Source organism: Schistocerca americana, chromosome 11 (assembly GCF_021461395.2).
Source record: "Schistocerca americana isolate TAMUIC-IGC-003095 chromosome 11, iqSchAmer2.1, whole genome shotgun sequence".
Lineage (NCBI taxonomy): Eukaryota > Metazoa > Arthropoda > Insecta > Orthoptera > Acrididae > Schistocerca > Schistocerca americana.
Window position 1 is genome coordinate 130,663,191 of NC_060129.1, and position 20,814 is coordinate 130,684,004.

The 20,814-nt window shown below is 45.0% G+C and overlaps 2 protein-coding genes across 2 annotated transcripts in view; one reads left to right on the forward strand and one right to left on the reverse strand.

Annotated features, from left to right (window-relative positions):
- The window catches only part of LOC124554138 (immunoglobulin domain-containing protein oig-1-like), a 40,477-nt gene extending 37,515 nt beyond the window's left edge, over positions 1 to 2,962 (forward strand). The window contains exon 4 of the mRNA XM_047128204.1: positions 2,214 to 2,962. Within this exon, the coding sequence (XP_046984160.1) occupies positions 2,214 to 2,372 (159 nt within the window). The 3' untranslated portion in view covers positions 2,373 to 2,962. The remainder of the gene's footprint in view (positions 1 to 2,213) is intronic.
- The window catches only part of LOC124554137 (procollagen-lysine,2-oxoglutarate 5-dioxygenase), a 465,996-nt gene that overhangs the window by 109,575 nt on the left and 335,607 nt on the right, over positions 1 to 20,814 (reverse strand). The gene's annotated exons all lie outside the window — the stretch shown is intronic.

Genomic DNA, 20,814 nt, shown 5'->3' on the forward strand with positions numbered 1-20,814 from the left:
GGGCAGGTGGATCCTCCATCACGACAATGCGCCCGCTCACGCGTCGCTCGTTGTGCGTGAGTTTTTGGCCCGAAGCTCAACCACCGTGACAGACCACCCGCCTTATTCACCCGATTTAGCCCCGTGTGACTTCTTCACGTTCCCGAAATGCAAAATGGTGCTTCGGGGGCGGCACTAGGGAGATGTGGAAGCCATCAAGGCGGAAACGGCACGGCAACCGAACAACATCACAACTGAAGACTCCGAGCAATGTTATCAACAGTGGAAACGGCGTTGGCAGAAGTGTATCGCGTCTCAGGGAGAGTACTTTGAAGGAGACCATATTGTAATACCTGAATAAATGTAAAATAAAGTTATTATTCAACTTTTATACGTATTTTCCGGACAAACCTCGTAACTAAACCTGGGGGGGGGGGGGGGGGGGGGGGGGGGTGCGGCGGCGATGGGGAGGTTCGCTTGCAATAAATCTTATAACAGCCCGTACTTCACAGTCGGCGTGACTCACGATTATCGGAGGCATCCTAAACACTCAGTACGCAACGTAGACAAGGAAGAATCAGACTGTAATGGCGTCAGTGCGTAGACAACAGCTGTAGGAACCCAGTGCGCATGCGCAGAACGCCGACCGCAGCTCTGCGGTCGCAGTGTGACAAAACGCTACTTACGAGGGCAGTTAAATAAGTAATGCAACACTTTTTTTTTTCTCGGCCAATTTTGGTTGAAAAAACCGGAAATTTCTTGTGGAATATTTTCAAACATTCCCGCTTCGTCTCATATAGTTTCATTGACTTCCGACAGGTGGCAGCGCTGTACGGAGCTGTTAAAATGGCGTCTGTAACGAATGTGCGTTGCAAACAACGGGCAGTGATCGAGTTTCTTTTGGCGGAAAACCAGGGCCTCTCAGATATTCATAGGCGCTTGCAGAATGTCTACGGTGATCTGGCAGTGGAGAAAAGCACGGTGAGTCGTTGGGCAAAGCGTGTGTCATCATCGCCGCAAGGTCAAGCAAGACTGTCTGATCTCCCGCGTGCGGGCCGGCCGTGCACAGCTGTGACTCCTGCAATGGCGGAGCGTGCGAACACACTCGTTCGAGATGATCGACGGATTACCGTCAAACAACTCAGTGCTCAACTTGACATCTCTGTTTGTAGTGCTGTCACAATTGTTCACCAGTTGGGATATTCAAAGGTTTGTTCCCGCTGGGTCCCTCGTTGTCTAACCGAACACCATAAAGAGCAAAGGAGAACCATCTGTGCGGAATTGCTTGCTCGTCATGTGGCTGAGGGTGACAATTTCTTGTCAAAGATTGTTACAGGCGATGAAACATGGGTTCATCACTTCGAACCTGAAACAAAACGGCAATCAATGGAGTGGCGCCACACCCACTCCCCTACCAAGAAAAAGTTTAAAGCCATACCCTCAGCCGGTAAAGTCATGGTTACAGTCTTCTGGGACGCTGAAGGGGTTGTTCTGTTCGATGTCCTTCCCCATGGTCAAACGATGAACTCTGAAGTGTATTGTGCTACTCTTCAGAAATTGAAGAAACGACTTCAACGTGTTCGTAGGCACAAAAATCAGAACGAACTTCTCCTTCATGACAACGCAAGACCTCACACAAGTCTTCGCACCCGAGAGGAGCTCACAAAACTTCAGTGGACTGTTCTTCCTCATGCACCCTACAGCCCCGATCTCGCACCGTCGGATTTCCATATGTTTGGCCCAATGAAGGACGCAATCCGTGGGAGGCACTACGCGGATGATGAAGTAGTTATTGATGCAGTACGACGTTGGCTCCGACATCGACCAGTGGAATGGTACCGTGCAGGCATACAGGCCCTCATTTCAAGGTGGCGTAAGGCCGTAGCATTGAATGGAGATTACGTTGAAAAATAGTGTTGTGTAGCTAAAAGATTGGGGAATAACCTGGTGTATTTCAATGCTGAATGAAACAACCCCTGTTTCAGAAAAAAAATGTGTTGCATTACTTATTGAACTGCCCTCGTAAAAAAAAACACGCCTCGTACACTTCCCTTTCGCTTTCAGAAGATACTTTAATCCCGTCAGTGATCCATGGTTTTTTACATGGCTGTTTAATGTCCCTTCTTATTAGCTTAAGCAGGAAGCTATTTTGAAATACCCTGGCCACCTCTGTTTTAGAGCCACGCCTCCTGACGAGTGTACACGTGAAGAATGTACTGGTATGGCGGTTGCAGGTGCGAGAGTGGACTTCGGGCAACGACACGGTGCGCTCCAAGATGGAGATCGACCCGGCGATGCAGCGCGACGCCGGCTACTACGAGTGCCAGGCGGACAACCAGTACTCCGTGGACAGCCGGCGCTTCCGCACCGACTACGTCGTCTACACGTTCTAGCCTACCAATACACTGCGCCGTACTTCCCTAACAGACCACCTACCATTGCAGGACGCGATTTGGACACAAGTTTTCCTGCCTCCTCTGCATAGAATCAGTGTCAATGTGGCACCATGTTGCGCCTGTGGCCATCATTCCGTTACAGATCTAAACTGTCTGTTGTTTCCTTGTACCAAGTACTAAGCTGTGCCAGAAAAAAAAAAGAAAACAAAAGAAATACGTAGCGGTTAAGTTCATCCATGTCCAATTACCACACAATGTAGTTTCACACTTAAGTGATAACAATGCGCAACTTATTAAAGCAATCACTGAATTTACTTCAAACAGCAATTTTATTATTTTAATTTTATTGTAGTTAATTTATAGATATAACACTCTGACGGAACATATTCTGCGCTGTTTCAAAGTGTTTTATGTGATATGTGTTTTAATCTGCATATTCCAGCTGGTTCACCAAAAGATTTTTGTTTTAAAAACTTTATTCTAACAATTTAATGTAATGTCTCTTAAATAATTGTAACTTGTAGCTGTCAACAACCAAACAGGATGAACTTATTGTCTTATGGACCAAAATTCAATAAAATATTAAAGAAGGTGCATTGTCTTGACTACTGTATCATGCCGTAGTCTCCTATTAAACTAGGGGCGTGTTTTTAAAGTAAGTACCGCTATGAAATTTAAAAAAAACGTGCTAAGATATCTCAACAATTTTGTTTTTACATGAAAGCCTCTACCTTAATCTACTTTTCTACATAATTTCCGTCAATACTGAGGCACTTGTCATACCGTTGTACCAGTTTTTGAATACCCTCCTCATAGAAGTCTGCCGCCTGACTTGTTAACCACTGCATCACCACCACTGTTTTGACTTCCCCATCGTCCTCAAGACGCTGGCCGCCCAGGTGTTCCTTCAAATGCAGGAACAGATGGTAGTCACTGGGCGCAAGATCGGGGCTGTACGGAGGATGATCTAGAGTTTCCCATCGAAAAGGTGTGATGAGATCTTTGGTCCGATTCGCCACATGCGGACGTGCATTGTCTTGCAGCAAAACGATACCCTTGCTCAATTTGCCGCGTCTTTTGTTCTGAATTGAACGGTGCAGATTGTGCACTGTGTTATAGTAAGCTGCAGGCAGAAATTCCACAAGCAATACTCCTTTTCTGTCCCAAACAACTGTGCACATGATTGTCCGGGCAGAAATTGTTTGCTTAAACTTCCGCTGGGTGAATCTGAAGGCCGCCATTCCATGAACTGTTGCTTTGATTCTGGTGTGACGTAGGCCACCCGTGTTTCATCGCCCGTAACAATTTGGTTTAAGAAATCATCACCGTCGTTGTGGTCCCGCTCAAGGAAAGTCAATGCACTGTCTAAACGTTCGGTTTTGTGCACATCCGTCAACATTTTCCGTACCCAACGTGCGCACAATTTTTGGTAATTCCAGTGCTCGGTCACAATATCATACAAAACACTACGAGAAACATTAGGAAAGTCATCCCGCAAGGAGGAAATTGTAAAGCGTCTGTTTTCTCTCACCTTACTGTCCACTTCCTGCACCAAACTTTCATTAACGACCGAAGGACGCCCACTCCGTTGTTCATCGTGCACATTTGTGCGGCCATCTTTAAACGCTCTCACCCACTTTCTTACCATTCCATCACTCTTAACGTTTTCTCAGTAAACTGCACAGATCTCACGACGAATATCGATCGCTTTTAGGCCTTTAGCACAAAGAAATCTTATAACAGCCCGTACTTCACAGTCTGCGGGACTCTTAAACACTCAGTACACAACGTAAACAAAGAAGAATCAGACTGTAATGGCGTCAGTGCGTAGATTAAGGTACAGGCTTTCAAGTAATAATAAAATTATTGACATATCTTAGTACGTCTTTTTTTTAAATTTCAAAACGGTACTTACTTGACAAACACGCCTCGTACGTCGCTTTTACCTTCTAGACTGCCTACAGCATTCACATACTAGACCATGCTGTGTTCACTCATACTAGACTACACCGTATGCATCCATCATGTTCACTACATCATATTCAGGTACTAGGCTGTGCCGAATTCATCAACCAGTCAACATGTATGTGTCTTCCTCCCTCCTAGACTACATCATATTCATCTTCTGGACTAGAATGAAATTTTCACTCGACGGCGGAGTGTGCGCTGATATGAAACTTCCTGGCAGATTAAAACTGTGTGCCGGACCGAGACTCGAACCCGGAACCTTTGCTTTTCGCGGGCAAGTGCTCTAGCGACTGAGCTACCGAAGCACGACTCACGCCCCGTCCTCACAGCTTTACTTCTGCCAGTACCTCGTCTCCTACCTTCCAAACTTCACAGAAGCTCTCCTGTGAACCTTGCAGAACTAGCACTCCTGGAAGAAAGGATATTGCGGAGACATGGCTTACCCACAGCCTGGGGGATGTTTCTAGAATGAAATTTTCTCTCTACAGCGGAGTGTGTGCTGATATGAAACTTCCTGGCAGATTAAAACTGTGCGCCGGACCGAGACTGGAACTCGGGGCCTTTGCCAAGAAGTTTCATCTTCTGGACTACGTCGCCCACTAGACTACGTCGTATTCTCCTACTACACTAACTCATATTCACCTACTAATCTACACCGAACTCATCCTCTGGACTATGTCATGTACATCTTCTGGGAATGCTATTTACACATTCACTTAACAAATATTTCACGCCTTAAATAACAAATTATAGCCAGTTCGTATTTTCTCTGATCTTTCCAAGGCGTTTGATTCAACAGATCACTATGCTCTCTTCAGAAAAACTGGCATTTTATGGAATTGATGGCTTTACACATAACTCGCCTGCATCATACAGGGTGTTTCAAAAATGACCGGTATATTTGAAGCGGCAATAAAAACTAAACGAGCAGCGATAGAAATACACCGTTTGTTGCAATATGCTTGGGACAACAGTACATTTTCAGGCAGACAAAGAAATTACAGTAGTTACAATTTTCAACAACAGATGGCGCTGCGGTCTGGGAAACTGTATAGTACGATATTTTCCACATATCCACCATGCGTAGCAATAATATGGCGTAGTCTCTGAATGAAATTACCCGAAACCTTTGACAACGTGTCTGGCGGAATGGCTTCACATGCAGATGAGATGTACTGCTTCAGCTGTTCAATTGTTTCTGGATTCTGGCGGTACACCTGGTCCTTCAAGTGTCCCCACAGAAAGAAGTCACAGGGGTTCATGTCTGGCGAATAGGGAGGCCAATCCACGCCGCCTCCTGTATGTTTCGGATAGCCCAAAGCAATCACACGATCATCGAAATATTCATTCAGGAAATTAAAGACGTCGGCCGTGCGATGTGGCCGGGCACCATCTTGCATAAACCACGAGATGTTCGCAGTGTCGTCTAAGGCAGTTTGTACCGCCACAAATTCACGAAGAATGTCCAGATAGCGTGATGCAGTAATCGTTTCGGATCTGAAAAATGGGCCAATGATTCCTTTGGAAGAAATGGCGGCTCAGACCAGTACTTCTGAGGATGCAGGGACGATGGGACTGCAACATGGGGCTTTTCGGTTCCCCATATGCGCCAGTTCTGTTTATCGACGAAGCCGTCCAGGTAAAAATAAGCTTCGTCAGTAAACCAAATGCTGCCCACATGCATATCGCCGTCATCAATCCTGTGCACTATATCGTTAGCGAATGTCTCTCGTGCAGCAATGGTAGCGGCGCTCAGGGTTGCCGCGTTTGAATTTTGTATGGATAGAGGTGTAAACTCTGGCGCATGAGACGATACGTGGACGTTGGCGTCATTTGGACCGCAGCTGCAACACGGCGAACGGAAACCCGAGGCCGCTGTTGGATCACCTGCTGCACTAGCTGTGCGTTGCCCTCTGTGGTTGCCCTACCTTTCCAGCACGTTCATCCGTCACATTCCCAGTCCGTTGAAATTTTTCAAACAGATCCTTTATTGTATCGCTTTTCGGTCCTTTGGTTACATTAAACCTCCGTTGAAAACTTCGTCTTGTTGCAACAACACTGTGTTGTAGGCGGTGGAATTCCAACACCAGAAAAATCCTCTGTTCTAAGGAATAAACCATGTTGTCTACAGCACACTTGCACGTTGTGAACAGCACACGCTTACAGCAGAAAGACGACGTACAGAATGGCGCACCCACAGACTGCGTTGTCTTTTATATCCTTCACATCACTTGCAGCGCCATCTGTTGTTGAAAATTGTAACTACTGTAATTTCGAAAATTTGTCCGCCTGAAAATGTACTGTTGTCCCAAGCATATTGCAACAAACGGTGTATTTCTATCGCTGCTCGTTTAGTTTTTATTGCCGTTTCAAATATACTGGTCATTTTTGAAACACCCTGTACTTAACAAATACAGCGCAAAAAGATCTGATGAATAATTTAAGCAACCTTGAAAGAAGAGAGAACTTTAATGACTGGGGAGAAATCAGAAGGGAGTCCCAGGAGGTTCAATTTTCGGCCCACTCCTATACATAGTACAGCGTATTTATGTCAACGTGAGACACTTAAATAACTCGAGAACGACGAATTCTACAAACAAACAAAAAAAAAAAAAAAAAAAATGTTCTAGGTGAAAAGTCTGCACTAGAACAGACCACCACCTAACCAATCCTTCTGCACAGACGAGCTCAACTTTCTAGTTTCAAATGGGAACTCCCTTATTTATAGCATATTCGGATTCGACTACAAACACTAAGTGCACTTTACTCAAACAATAATTTTCCATTCGTGATAGATGGCGCTGAAATCGACAAATATCAAGTGTGCCTGTTTTTGCAATTAAGAAAAATGGTTCAAATGGCTCTAAGCACTATGGGATAACATCTGAGGTAATCAGGCCCCTACACTTAGAACTACTTAAGCCTAGCTAAGCTAAGGATATCACACACATTCATGGCCGAGGCAGGATTCGAACCTGCGACCATAGCACTGCGACCATAGCAGTAGCGCGGTTCCGCACTGAAGCGCCTAGAACCGCTCGACCACAGCGGCCAGCTTCAAATTAAGACCGGATCATTTGGTTCAACATTTCAGTTACAGTGTAAAAGTAAATCTTTTGTGTTCTAAAGGTTGGTGTTGATGTTCGAAATTTACTTTTCCGTTGCAAGTTTAACTGTGCAATATAATACGCTCAGCCATTTCAATGTTCAGTTACAACTACGTTTACCGCGACCCAAGAATGGTATGGATGTAATAGTTTTCTCTTCCGATCGGGATTCTTGATTCAGTACGAAATTATTAACCTGCAGCAACTCTGCGCTGATACGAAATTCCCTGGCAGATTGTGTGCCAGAGCGAGACTCGAACTCGGGACCTTTGCCTTTTGCAGGCAAGTGCGCTATCACGGAGCTACGCAAGTACGACTCACAACCCGTCCTCACAGCTTTTACTTACGCCAGTAACTCGTCTCCAGCCCTGCAAACTTCACAGAAACTTCTGTGACGTTTGGAAGGTATGAGACGAGATACTGCCGGAAGTAAAGCTGTGAGGACGAGTTGTGAGTCGCGCTTGCGTAGCTCACCGGTGCAGCCCTTGCCCGCGAACGGCAAAGGTCCCGAGTTCGAGTCCCTGTCCGGCACACACTTTTAATCTGCCAGGGAGTTTCGAGATGCTTGCTACGGGTGAGTCTCCTTGCCTTGCCTCTCACCCTGGGGGCCCTTGATTGCGGCGAGTATCTACGGCAGCTGTGCCCGTCACCATCACTCCACGCACATTTTTACCTTACTACAGGAGACCGTATTATATGCATCTGCATCTTGCATATGCATTTGCATATCCGGCTCCTTTGCATCGGTCATTGCATAATTTATCAAAAAACTAGTGACGATGCATATTTTCGCTCTGTTGTTGTTGTTGTTGTGGTCTTCAGCCCAGAGACTGGTTTGATGCAGCTCCCCATGCTACTCTATCCTGTGCAATCTTCTTCATCTCCCAGTACCTACTGCAACCTACATCCTTCCGAATCTGCTTAGTGTATTCATCTCTTGGTCTCCCTCTACGATTTTTACCCTCCACGCTGCCCTCCAATGCTAAATTTGTGATCCCTTGATGCCTCAGAACATGTCCTACCAACCGGTCCCTTCTTCTTGTCAGGTTGTGCCACAAACTTCTCTTCTCCCCAATCCTATTCAATACCTCCTCATTAGTTATGTGATCTACCCATCTAATCTTCAGCATTCTTCTGAAGCACCACATTTCGAAAGCTCCTATTCCCTTCTTGTCCAAACTATTTATAGTCCATGTTTCACTTCGATGCATGGCTACACTCCATACAAATACTTTCAGAAACGACTTCCTGACACTTACATCTATACTCGATGTTAACAAAGTTCTCTTCTTCAGAAACGCTTTCCTTGCCATTGCCAGTCTACATTTTATATCCTCTCTACTTCGACCATCATCAGTTATTTTGCTCCCCAAATAGGAAAACTCCTTTACTGCTTTAAGTGTCTCATTTCCTAATCTAATTCCCACAGCATCACCCGATTTAATTCGACTACATTCCATTATCCACGTTTTGCTTTTGTTGATGTTCATCTTATATCTTCCTTTCAACACACTATCCATTCCGTTCAGCTGCTCTTTCAGGTCCTTTGCTGTCTCTGACAGAATTACAATGTCATCGGCGAACCTCAAAGTTTTTATTTCTTCTCCATGGGTTTTAATTCCTACTCCGAATTTTTCTTTTGTTTCCTTTACTGCTTGAACAATATACAGATTGATTAACATCGGGGAGAGGCTACAACCCTGTCTCACTCCCTTCCCAACCACTGCTTCCCTTTCATGCTCCTCGACTCTTATAACTGCCATCTGGTTTCTGTACAAATTGTAAATAGATTTTCGCTCCCTGTATTTTACCCCTGCCACCTTCAGAATTTGAAAGAGAGTATTCCACTCGACATTGTCAAAAGCTTTTTCTATGCCTACAAATGCTAGAAACGTAGGTTTGCCTTTCCTTAATCTTTCTTCTAAGATAAGTCGTAGGGTCAGTATTGCCTCACGTGTTCCAACATTTCTACTTAATCCAAACTAATCTTCCGCGAGGTCCGCTTCTACCAGTTTTTCGCTCTATGTTTACAATATTTTAAAAATTTAGACTCGTGGTCTCTAGCTCGATCTACTTTTGATGTCTCACAGATTGAGCGCGAACTGGAACTGCGTGCAGTCGCTAACCGAGAGGCCACTGCCTAGCGAAATCATTACAGAACAGGAACAGGCAGAGTCAACGCTCCTGCGCCCACACCCCCAGTTAATCCACTCCGCTGTCGTACCGTACGCATAGGTAGCAATCAAATTAAACTACGCAAGCTTTTTGTCACACGTCCATTGTTTTAGTTACGATTTCTATTTACTTGTACACAGCTGAACGTGTTTACGTGTGTACCGTGTAACGTGTTGTACGCCATGCGCCCGGAAAAAAAACGTCGTTTCGCGGATAGCTGGCCGTCCTGGGACATTTTCATACGACGGAATTGTTTTCTATTGTCGAGTTTGCGAGAAAAACGTTTCGTGAAAAAAAAACTTTCAAACAGACGAGCATGGCAAGACAAGTATTTATATCGCCAGAACGCAGAAGACTTCAAATGGTTTAAATGGCTCTGAGCACTATGGGACTTAACTTCTCAGGTCATCAGTCCCCTAGCCTTAGAACTAATTAAACCTAACTAACCTAAGGACATCACACACATCCATGCCCGAGGCAGGATTCGAACCTGTGACCGTAGCGGTCGCGCGGTTCCAGACTGATGCGCCTAGAACCGCTCGGCCATCCCGGCCGGCGGAGCATTGTCACTGACTTAAATCCCATCCCTTTCATGTACATTACCATGACGTGGAGGACGCATCAATTGGCCAGCCCGTTCTCCTGATCTTACACCTCTGGACTTCTTTCTGTGGGGTACGTTATAGGAGAATGTGTACCGTGATGTGTCTACAACCCCAGAGGATATGAAACAACGTATTGTGGCAGCCTGCGGCGACATTACACCAGACGTACTGCGGAGTGTACGACATTCATTACGCCAGAGATTGCAGTTGTGTGCAGCAAATGATGGTCACCACATTGAACATCTATTGGCCTGACATGTCGGGACACACACTATTCCACTCCGTAATTGAAAACGGAAACCACGTGTGTACGTGTACCTCACCCCTCATGGTAATGTACATGTGCGTCACTGAAAAAGACCAATAAAAAGGTGTTAGCATGTGGACGTATTGTGCTGTTCCAGTCTCTTCTGTACCTAAGGTCCATCACCGTTCCCTTTGGATCCCTACGTAATTCGGTGCTCTTCGATACACACGATCGAACAGCGGAGGAGTGGTACTCAAGCGTCAACTTTAGGTTACAATATCTCCGGATGTAATAAACATTTTACAATGCAACAAACGGCACTGATTACGTATTTGTTCATATGTTCAGATGTGCTAACAAAACTAACGTGGTTCCATTTAAAAAAACGTAGGTTTGTGTCAAAAAACATACTTCCGAGCATTTTTTTATGGTTTGTATTAACCAATTACACTAGCCCCTCTCCTCACGTTCGGTCTGTGGAATCGGTTCGTCAGTATTTGATGTGGTTTACGAAATATATCCAGCGGTAATGTTAGGTGACTCACCCTGTATATTGTCATGTTATATTTTCTGTAATGTAATATCTTGTATAGACACCTTTTATTAACCTGACACGTTCCACATCATTACGAAGTGTCGTATTCATGATCTATGGAACAAGTACTAATCTAATCTCTAATCTGCAACGAAATCTATTTACAAAATTTCAATCGCCAACTTTCTCTTCCGAATGCGAAAATATTTTGTTGACACCCACCTGCGTAGGGAGACATGATCATCATAATAAAATAAGAGAAATCAAAATCGAACGGAAAAATTTAGGAGTTCCTTTTTCCCAAGCGCCATTCGAGAGTGGAATAGTAGAGAAGTGGTATGAAAATGGTTCGATGAACCCTCTGCCAGGTACTTAAGTGTGAATTTCAGAATAACCATGTAGATGTAGATGAATGTGAACGTGATGTCATAGTCGGCGCACGAGCGTTAGGACACAGCATCTCCGAGGTAGCAATGAAGTGGGCATTTTCCCGTACGACCATTTGAGGAGTGTACCGTGAATATCGAGAATCCGGTAAAACATCAGATCTCCAACATTGCTGCGGCCGGAAAAAAGAACCTGCAAGAACGGGACCAATAACGACTGAAAAGAACCGTTTAACGTAACAGAAGTGCAGCCCTTCCGCAAATTGCCGCAGATTTCAATGCTGGGCCGTCAACAAGTGTCAACGTGCGAAACATTCGACGAAACGTCATCGATGTGGGCTTTCGGCAGCAGAGCCCCACTCGTGTATCCTCGATGACTGTACGACATAAAGCTGATACTGGTCTTCGGATGACATTACTAGACTGTAAAGTACAGCATCATCTGCGAACAACCTAAGAGAACTGCTCATATTGTCACCCATGTCATTTCTATAGATTAGGAACAGCAGAGGTCCCAGGACGCTGCCCTGGGGAACACCTGATATCACTTCAGTTTTACTCGATGATTTGTCGTCTATTACTACGAACTGCGACCTTCCTGACAGGAAATCACGAATCCAGTCGCACAACTGAGACGATACCTCATAGGCCCGCAGCTTGGTTAGAAGTCGCTTGTGAGGAACGGTGTCAAAAGCTTTCCGGAAATCCAGAAATACGGAATCAACCTGAGATCCCCTGTCGATAGCGGCCATTACTTCGTGCGAATAAAGAGCTAGCTGAGTTGCACAAGAACGATGTTTCCTGAAACCACGCTGATTACGTATCAATAGATCGTTCCCTTCGAGGTGATTCATAATGTTTGTATGCAGTATATGCTCCAAAACCCTACTGCAAACCGACGTCAATGATATAGGTCTGTAGTTCGATGGATTACTCCTACTACCCTACTTAAACACTGGTGTGACCTGCGCAAATTTCCAATCTGTAGGTACAGATCTATCGGTGAGCGGGCGGTTGTATATGATTGCTAAGTAGGGAGCTATTGTATCAGCGTAATCTGAAAGGAACTTAATCGGTATACAATCTGGACCTGAAGACTTGCCCGTATCCAGCGATTTGAGTTGCTTCGCAACCCCTAGGGTATCTACTTCTAAGAAACTCATGCTAGCAGCTGTTCGTGTTTCAAGTTCTGGAATATTCCATTCGTCTTCCCTGGTGAAGGAATTTCGGAAAACTGCGTTCAATAACTCCGCTTTAGCGGCACAGTCGGTAATAGTACCATCGGCACTGCGCAGCGAAGGTATTGACTGCGTCTTCCGCTTGTGTACTTTACATACGACCAGAATTTCTTCGGATTTTCTACCAAATTTCGAGACAATGTTTCGTTGTGGAACCTATTAAAGGCATCTCGCATTGAAGTCCGTGCCAAATTTCGCGCGTCTGTAAATTTTAGCCAATCTTCGGGATTCCGCGTTCTTCTGAACTTCGCATGCTTTTTCCGTTGCCTCTGCAACAGCGCTCGGACCTGTTTTGTGTACCATGGGGGATCAGTTCCATCTCTTACCGATTTATGAGGTGTGAATCTCTCAATTGCTGTTGCTGCTATATCTTTGAATTTGAGCCACATCTCGTCTACATTTGCATAGTTAGTTCGGAAGGAATGGAGATTGTGTCTTAGGAAGGCTTCTAGTGACACTTTATCCGCTTTTTTAAATAAAATTATTTTGCGTTTGTTTCTGGTGGATTTGGAAGAAACGGTATTGAGCCTAGCTACAACGACCTTGTGATCACTAATCCCTGTATCAGTCATGATGCTCTCTATTAGCTCTGGATTGTTTGTGGCTAAGAGGTCAAGTGTGTTTTCGCAACCATTTACAATTCGCGTGGGTTCGTGGACTAACTACTCGAAATAATTTTCGGGAAAAGCATTTAGGACAATCTCGGAAGATGTTTTCTGTCTACCACCAGTTTTGAACAAGTGTGTGAAATCTTATGGGACTTAACTGCTAAGGTCATCAGTCCCTAAGCTTACACACTACTTAACCTAAGTTATCCTAAGGACAAACACACACACCCATGCCCAAGGGAGGACTCGAACCTCCGCCGGGACCAGCCGCACAGTCTTTTGAACAAGTATTTTTGCCAACATATAGAGGGAAGGTTGAAGTCCCCACCAACTATAACCGTATGAATGGGGTATTTATTTGTCACGAGACTCAAATTTTCTCTGAACTGTTCAGCAACTATATCATTGGAGTCTGGGGGTCGGTAGAAGGAGCCAATTATTCACTTAGTTTGGCTGTTAAGTATAACCTCCACCCATACCAATTCGCACGTAGTATCTACTTCGACTTCACTACAAGATAAACCACTACTGACAGACACAAACACTCCACCACCAATTCTGCCTAATCTATCTTTCCTGAACACAGTCTGAAACTTCGTAAAAATTTCTGCAGAACTTATTTCAGGCTTTAGCCAGCTTTCTGTACCTATAACGATTTCAGCTTCTGTGGTTTCTATTAGCGCTTGTAGCTCAGGGACTTTCCCAGCACAATTACAACAATTTGCAACTACAATTCCGACTGTTCCTTGATCCAAGCACGTCCTGTATTTGCCATGCACCCTTTGAGATTGCAGCCCACCCCGTACTTTCCCGAGGCCTTCTAAGCTAAAAAAAACGCCCAGTCCACGCCACACAGCCTGCGCTACCCGTGTAGCCGCCAGCTGAGTGTCTTCCGTATCTTCTGACGGATACATGGTCAGCCATGCAGGATTCATGGGGTCAATTGCGTCCAGCACTACTTCAGACATTAGTCCAGTCCACGCACTTCTGCGTGCTCGCGAGACCCCTACACGATATCAGGCAGGTGTACCAGTTTATTTGGTTCTTCACTGTCTATGCCTATGGCTATGGCTATGGCTATGTCTATGCCTATGGCTTTCAAGAACGCCAATGGCGACCTCTGGTGGACCTGCGATATGGTGGGAAATTCAAACTGAAATGTGTTCAGACTTAGCGCCGAAGCCTGTATATCTGTCAGCTGTAATGCCGGACATTTGCCACACTCGCCCCTTCGCCAGGTAGCTTGAGTAGCGACCCCTCAGGTAAGGGACGCCCTTCCTTGTACTTCTTCTGTCCGCTTTCAAACCGACGCCTCCACATCTTACTAGGTACAACCAGTACGTAAGGGACCTTCTTCTTCGACATCTTGGCCAAATACAAAGCTTCTTTTCCGATATCGAAATATTTACAACTCTTGGGAAACGAAAACAATGCCGACGATCATGTCAGTATGTAATTAGTTCTGCCAAATATAAATATAGATCCCTCTGTCTGTACGGTAGCTTCCTTTCACGCTTACTGATTGCGATAGAAATAGTCCATCGCCATGGGAGCAACAAGAAAGGAACGATGTAAAGAGAATGCGAATGTACCCTAATCATTTCTTTTTGGTCATTGCATCTGTGCCTACTTTAATTACTACAACTGCATGCCCAACAGACTATAAGGAAAGAAGAAATGGGTATGTGAATGTTTGAAAAGAACAACAACATACTCGATATTAATTTACTCTCTAAAATGCGATATCCCTAGCGGCGAAACATTTGTTAATAAAGTGTAGCGGGACAATGTTCAAAACATGACTGAAAATACGTTCACTAAATATAAGAACATCTATGACAGACATGTCATCTAAAGTCGACCTACAATTTCAAAATGTTAGAAATAAGGAAATGAAGTAATACAGAATGCTATGCTTGTAACGTACGTTGTTGTTCTATATTGTTTAGCTCTGGTATTTACAGGGTCACAGAGAAAGCATCCTAGATTTTGGATGGAAAAGCTGTAATTGTAATGTGCTGCACTACAACAGAAACAAGAAGCACAACTTAAGGAAAAATAATGTAATGTGTGTTCCAGCTCACAAGCGACATTGAAGCAGACAGTTTCTGTGAATTAGTATGGGCAGAGGTTATATTCGACAACCGGAATAAATTAATAACTGGCTCCTTTTACCGACCCCCCGGTCTCAGATGAAGCAGTTGCTGAACAGTACAAAAAAAATTTGAGTCTCATCACAAATAGGGACGCTACTCATACAATTATAGTTGGCAGTGACTTCAATCTACCTTCCGTATGTTGAAAAAAATACATTCTCAGACCCTATTATAGATAGAAACCAACTTCCGTAATTGTTCTAAATGTTTTCTTTTTTTTTCAAATTTTTTGAATAATTACTTCACGAAGCCATTTAAATTGTAAATGGTTACGAAAACACACTTGATCTCTGAGCCACAAACAATCCTGAGCATCACGACGGATACAGGGGTTACTGAACACACAGTCGTAGCGAGGCTCAATACCGTAAAAAATAAATACACTAAAACTAAAAGCGAAATATATCTATTTATAACAGCAGCTAAAAATTCGGTTGACGTCTTTCTAACAGACAGTCTCCAATTCTTCCAAACAATGTAAGTGAACACCATATGTGGCTTACGTTCAAAGAAATGTTATCAACAGCACTCGAGAGATTCGTACCAAATAAATTAATAAGAGACGGAACTGATCCTCCGTGGTACACAAAACACGACAGAAAGCTGCTGCAGGAGCACCAGAGAAGTCACGTATAATTTAGACAAACGCAAAATGTCCAAGATTGGCGAACTTTTAGTGAGGCTCGAAATTTGGTGCGGATTTCAATGCGAGATGCATTTAATACACTACTGGCCATTAAAATTGCTACACCACGAAGATGACGTGCTGCAGACGCGAAATTTAACCGACAGGAAGAAAATGCTGTGATATGCAAATCATTAGCTTTTCAGAGCATTCACACAAGGTTGGCGCCGGTGGCGACACCTACAACGTACTGACATGAGGAAAGTTTCCAACCGATTTCTCATACACAAACAGCAGTTGACCGGCGTTGCTTGGTGAAACGTTGTTGTGATGCCTCGTGTAAGGAGGAGAAATGCGTACCATCACGTTTCTGACTTTGATAAAGGTCGGATTGTAGCCTATCGCGATTGCGGTTTATCGTATCTCGACATTGCTGCTCGCGTTGGCCGAGATCCAGTGACTGTTAGCAGAATATGGAATCAGTGGGTTCAGGAGGGTAATACGGAAGGCCGTGCTGGATCCCAACGGCCTCGTATCACTAGCAGTCCAGATGAGAGGCATCTTATCCGCATGGCTGTAACGGATCGTGCAGCCACGTCTCGATCCCTCAGTCAACAGATGGGGACGTTTGTACGAACAGTTCGACGACGTTTGCAGCAGCACGGACTATCAGCTCGGAGACCGTGGCTGCGGTTAGCCCTGACGCTGCATCAGACAGGAGCGCCTGCGATGGTGTACTCGACGACGAACCTGGGTGCACGAATGGCAAAACGTCATTGTTTCGAACGAACCCAGGTTCTGTTTACTGTATCATGATGGTCGCATCCGTGTTTGGCGACATCGCGGTGAACGCACATTGGAAGCGTGTATTCGTCATCGCCATACTGGCGTATCACCCGGCGTGATGGTATGGGGTGCCATCGGTTACACGTTTCAGCCACCTCTTGTTCGCATTGACGGCACTTTGAACAGTGGATGTTACATTTCAGATGTGTTACGCCCCGTGGCTCTACCCTTCATTCGATTCCTGCGAAACCCTACATTCCAGCAGGATAATGCACGACCGCATGTTGCAGGTCCTGTACGGGCCTTTCTGGATACAGAAAATGTTCGACTGCTGCCCTGGCCAGCACATTCTCCAGATTTCTCACCAATTGAAACATCTGGTCAATGGTGGCCGAGCAACTGGCTCGTCACAATACGCCAGTCACTACTCTTGATGAACTGTGGTATCGTGTTGAAGCTGCATGGGTAGCTGTACCTGTACACTCCATCCGAGCTGTGTCTGACTCAATGCCCAGGCGTATCGAGGCCGTTATTACGGCGAGAGGTGTTTGTTCTGGGTACTGATTTCTCAGGATCTATGCACCGAAATTGCGTGAAAATATAAGCACATGTCAGTTCTAGTATAATATATTTGTCCAATGAATACCCGTTTTTCATCTGCATTTCTTCTTGGTGTAGCAATTTTAATGGCCAGTAGTGTAGTTCCCGCAACGAAATTCTCTCTAGAAATGTGACGGAAAATCCAAAGATATCCTGTGTTAAGTAAAGCAGCGGAAAGGCTCAGTAAGTACCTTTACTGCGCGACAGCGACGGTAGTGATGACAGTGCCACTAAAGTGGAGTTACTAAATGAGGGTGAGGAGGAGGAGGAGGAGGGGGTGGGTGGGGACACAAGGGAACCAACCCTTCGGAGCGATCGAGCGAGGTGGCGCAGTGGTTTAGACATTGGACTCGCATTCGGGAGGACGACGGTTCAATCCCGCGTCCGGCCATCCTGATTTAGTTTTTCCGTGATTTCCCTACATCGCTGCAGGTAAATGCCGGGACGGCTCCTTTGAAAGGGCACGGTCGACTTCCTTTCCTGTCCTTCCCTAATCCGATGAGACCGATGACCTCGCTGTTTGGTCTCTTCCCCCAGACAACCCAACCCTTCGGAGCGGGTAAAATCGTGGCAGATGTCCGCACACCGTCAGCTGAGTGCAGGCGTCCCCTGCGGGTATCCCTGGTCCGCTGGGAACGGCCGGCGAGGGTCGGCTCGGATCGTCCGCAGAGCAATTGGCGGCCTCCCCCTGGGACGTGAGAAGCGGCCCGCTCTGCGCCGTGCGCCCCACTCCACTTCGTTACGGCCCTAACTGCCGCGAATTGCTTAATGCCTCGCGGGGCGCTGATGGACGCTGCCGGCGTGATTTGTCTGCCGCCCGCTGCTTCACACTTCGCTCTGCACCCGACACCCGTCAGCTCACTCACACGTCCGAGCGTTCCTCGCCTTCTGGGAGGCACGCAACATACCGCCCCACTGTCGTTTGGTGAACATCAGTACGTGGACTACTACAGTGTCAAATTTACTGGACAAACAAATCTGAAAATCTTCGAACATAGCTGCTAAGGTTCAGTGACCGAGTCAGAATTATATTAGAACAAATGAGCCCTCGGTCACAAATGTTAAGTCAAAATTGACCAGGTTTCAACGCTACTATGAGCGTCGTCTTCAGAATCAAACTAACTGTTCTAAAACATAATAGGTATACAGGGCGTTACAAAAAGGTACGGCCAAACTTTCAGGAAACATTCCTCACACACAAACGAAGAAAATATGATATGTGGACATGTGTCCGGAAACGCTTAATTTCCATGTTAGAGCTCATTATAGTTTGGTCAGTATGTACTGTACTTCGTCGATTCACCGCCACTTGGCCCAATTGAAGGAACGTAATGTTGACTTCGGTGCTTGTTTTGAGATGCGACTCATTGCTCTACAGTTCTAGCATCGAGCACATCAGTACGTAGCATCAACAGGTTAGTGTTCATCACGAACGTGGTTTTGCAGTAACTGCAATGTTTACAAATGCGGAGTTGGCAGATACCCATTTGACTTTCATTTATGGGGGCATTTGAAAGCTCTTGTCTACGCAACCCCGGTACCAAATGTAGTGACTCTTCGTGCTCGTATTGTGGACGGCTGTGATACAATACGCCATTCTCCAGGGCTGCATCAGCGCATCAGGCACTCCATGCGACGGAGGGTGGATGCATGTATCCTCGCTAACGGAGGACATTTTGAACATTTCCTGTAACAAAGTGTTTGAAGTCACGCTGGTAAGTTCTGTTGCTGTGTGTTTCCATTCCATGATTAATGTGATTTGAAGAGAAGTAATAAAATGAGCTCTAACATGGAAAGTAAGCGTTTCAGGACAAATGTCAACATAACATCTTTCCTTTCTTTGTGTGTGAGGAATGTTTCCTGAAAGTTTGGCCGTACCTTTTTGTAACACCCTGTATAAGACAGTAATAAACTAAAGAGTGTACTGACTGGAAAGAGATGCAGTACTTACAAGTCGCATTGTAAAAAATCTAAGCCGGAAAGGCGACGTCACGAAAAGTTGTACAAAGATGGCGAGCCGCTAAGTGCTGCTCGTACCTGAGTGAACACGGGTTGCAACAAAACTCAACTTTTCATGACGTCGCCTTTCTGGCTTGGATTGTTTTAGAATGTGACTTGTAAGTACTGCATCTTTCTCCAGTCAGCACACACATCGCTTCATGAATGTCTTATATACCTATTATGTTTTAGAAGATTTAGTTTAATTCTGAAGACGACGCTTGCAGTAGCGTCGAAACCTGGTCAATTTTGACTTAATATTTGTGACCGATGGCTTATTTGTTCTAATATAAATCTGAAAAATATTGCACAAGATTAACGATGTGGTGCAAAAAGGTGTTATTACACTGCCGGCCGCTGTGGCCGAGCGGTTCTAGGCGCTTCAGTCCGGAACTGCGCTGCTGCTACGGTCATTCTTTGTATTTTTTCGTTTGACGCTTATTTCGTGAGATATTTGGCCCGGTCACTATCAATGGACCACCCTGTATACTAAACACCCAGTTTATGGGCGACACACTGTCTGATATTTCATTTCTTCTTAACTGACAGGTTCCAGATAGATTATATAATGGTAAGACAGAAATTTAGGAACCAGGTTTTAAATTTTAAGACATTTCCAGGCGCAGATATGGATTCTGACTACAATCTATTGGTTATGAACTGTAGATTAAAACTGAAGAAAGTGCAAAAAGGTGGGAATTTAAGAAGATGGCACCTGGATAAAATGACTAAACCAGAGGTTGTCCAGAGTTTCAGGGACAGCATAAGGAAACAATTGACAGCAATGGAGGAAATAAATACAGTAGAAGAAGAATGGGTAGCTCTGAGGGATGAAGTAGTGAAGGCAGCAGAGGATCAAGTAGGTAAAAAGACGAGGGCTAATAGAAATCCTTGGGTAACAGAAGAGATATTGAATTTAATTGATGAAAGGAGAAAATATAAAAATTCAGTAAATGAAGCAGGCAAAAAGGAATACAAACGTCTCAAAAATGAGATCGACAGGAAGTGCAAAATGGCTAAGCAGACATGGCTAGAGGACAAATGTAAGGATGTAGAGGCTGATCTCACTGGGGGTAAGATAGATACTGACCACAGGAAAATTAAAGATACCTTTGGAGAAAAGAGAACCACTTGTATGAATATCAAGAGCTGAGATGGAAACCCAGTTCTAAGCAAAGAAGGGAAACCAGAAAGGTGGAAGGAGTATATACAGGGTCTATACAAGGGCGATGTACTTGAGCACAATATTATTGAAATGGAAGAGGATGTAGACGAAGATGAAATGGGAGATATGATACTGCGTGAAGAGTTTGACAAAGCACTGAAAGACCTGTGTCGAAACAAGGCCCCGGGAGTAGACAACATTCCATTAGAACTACTGACAGCCTTCGGAGAGCCAGTCCTG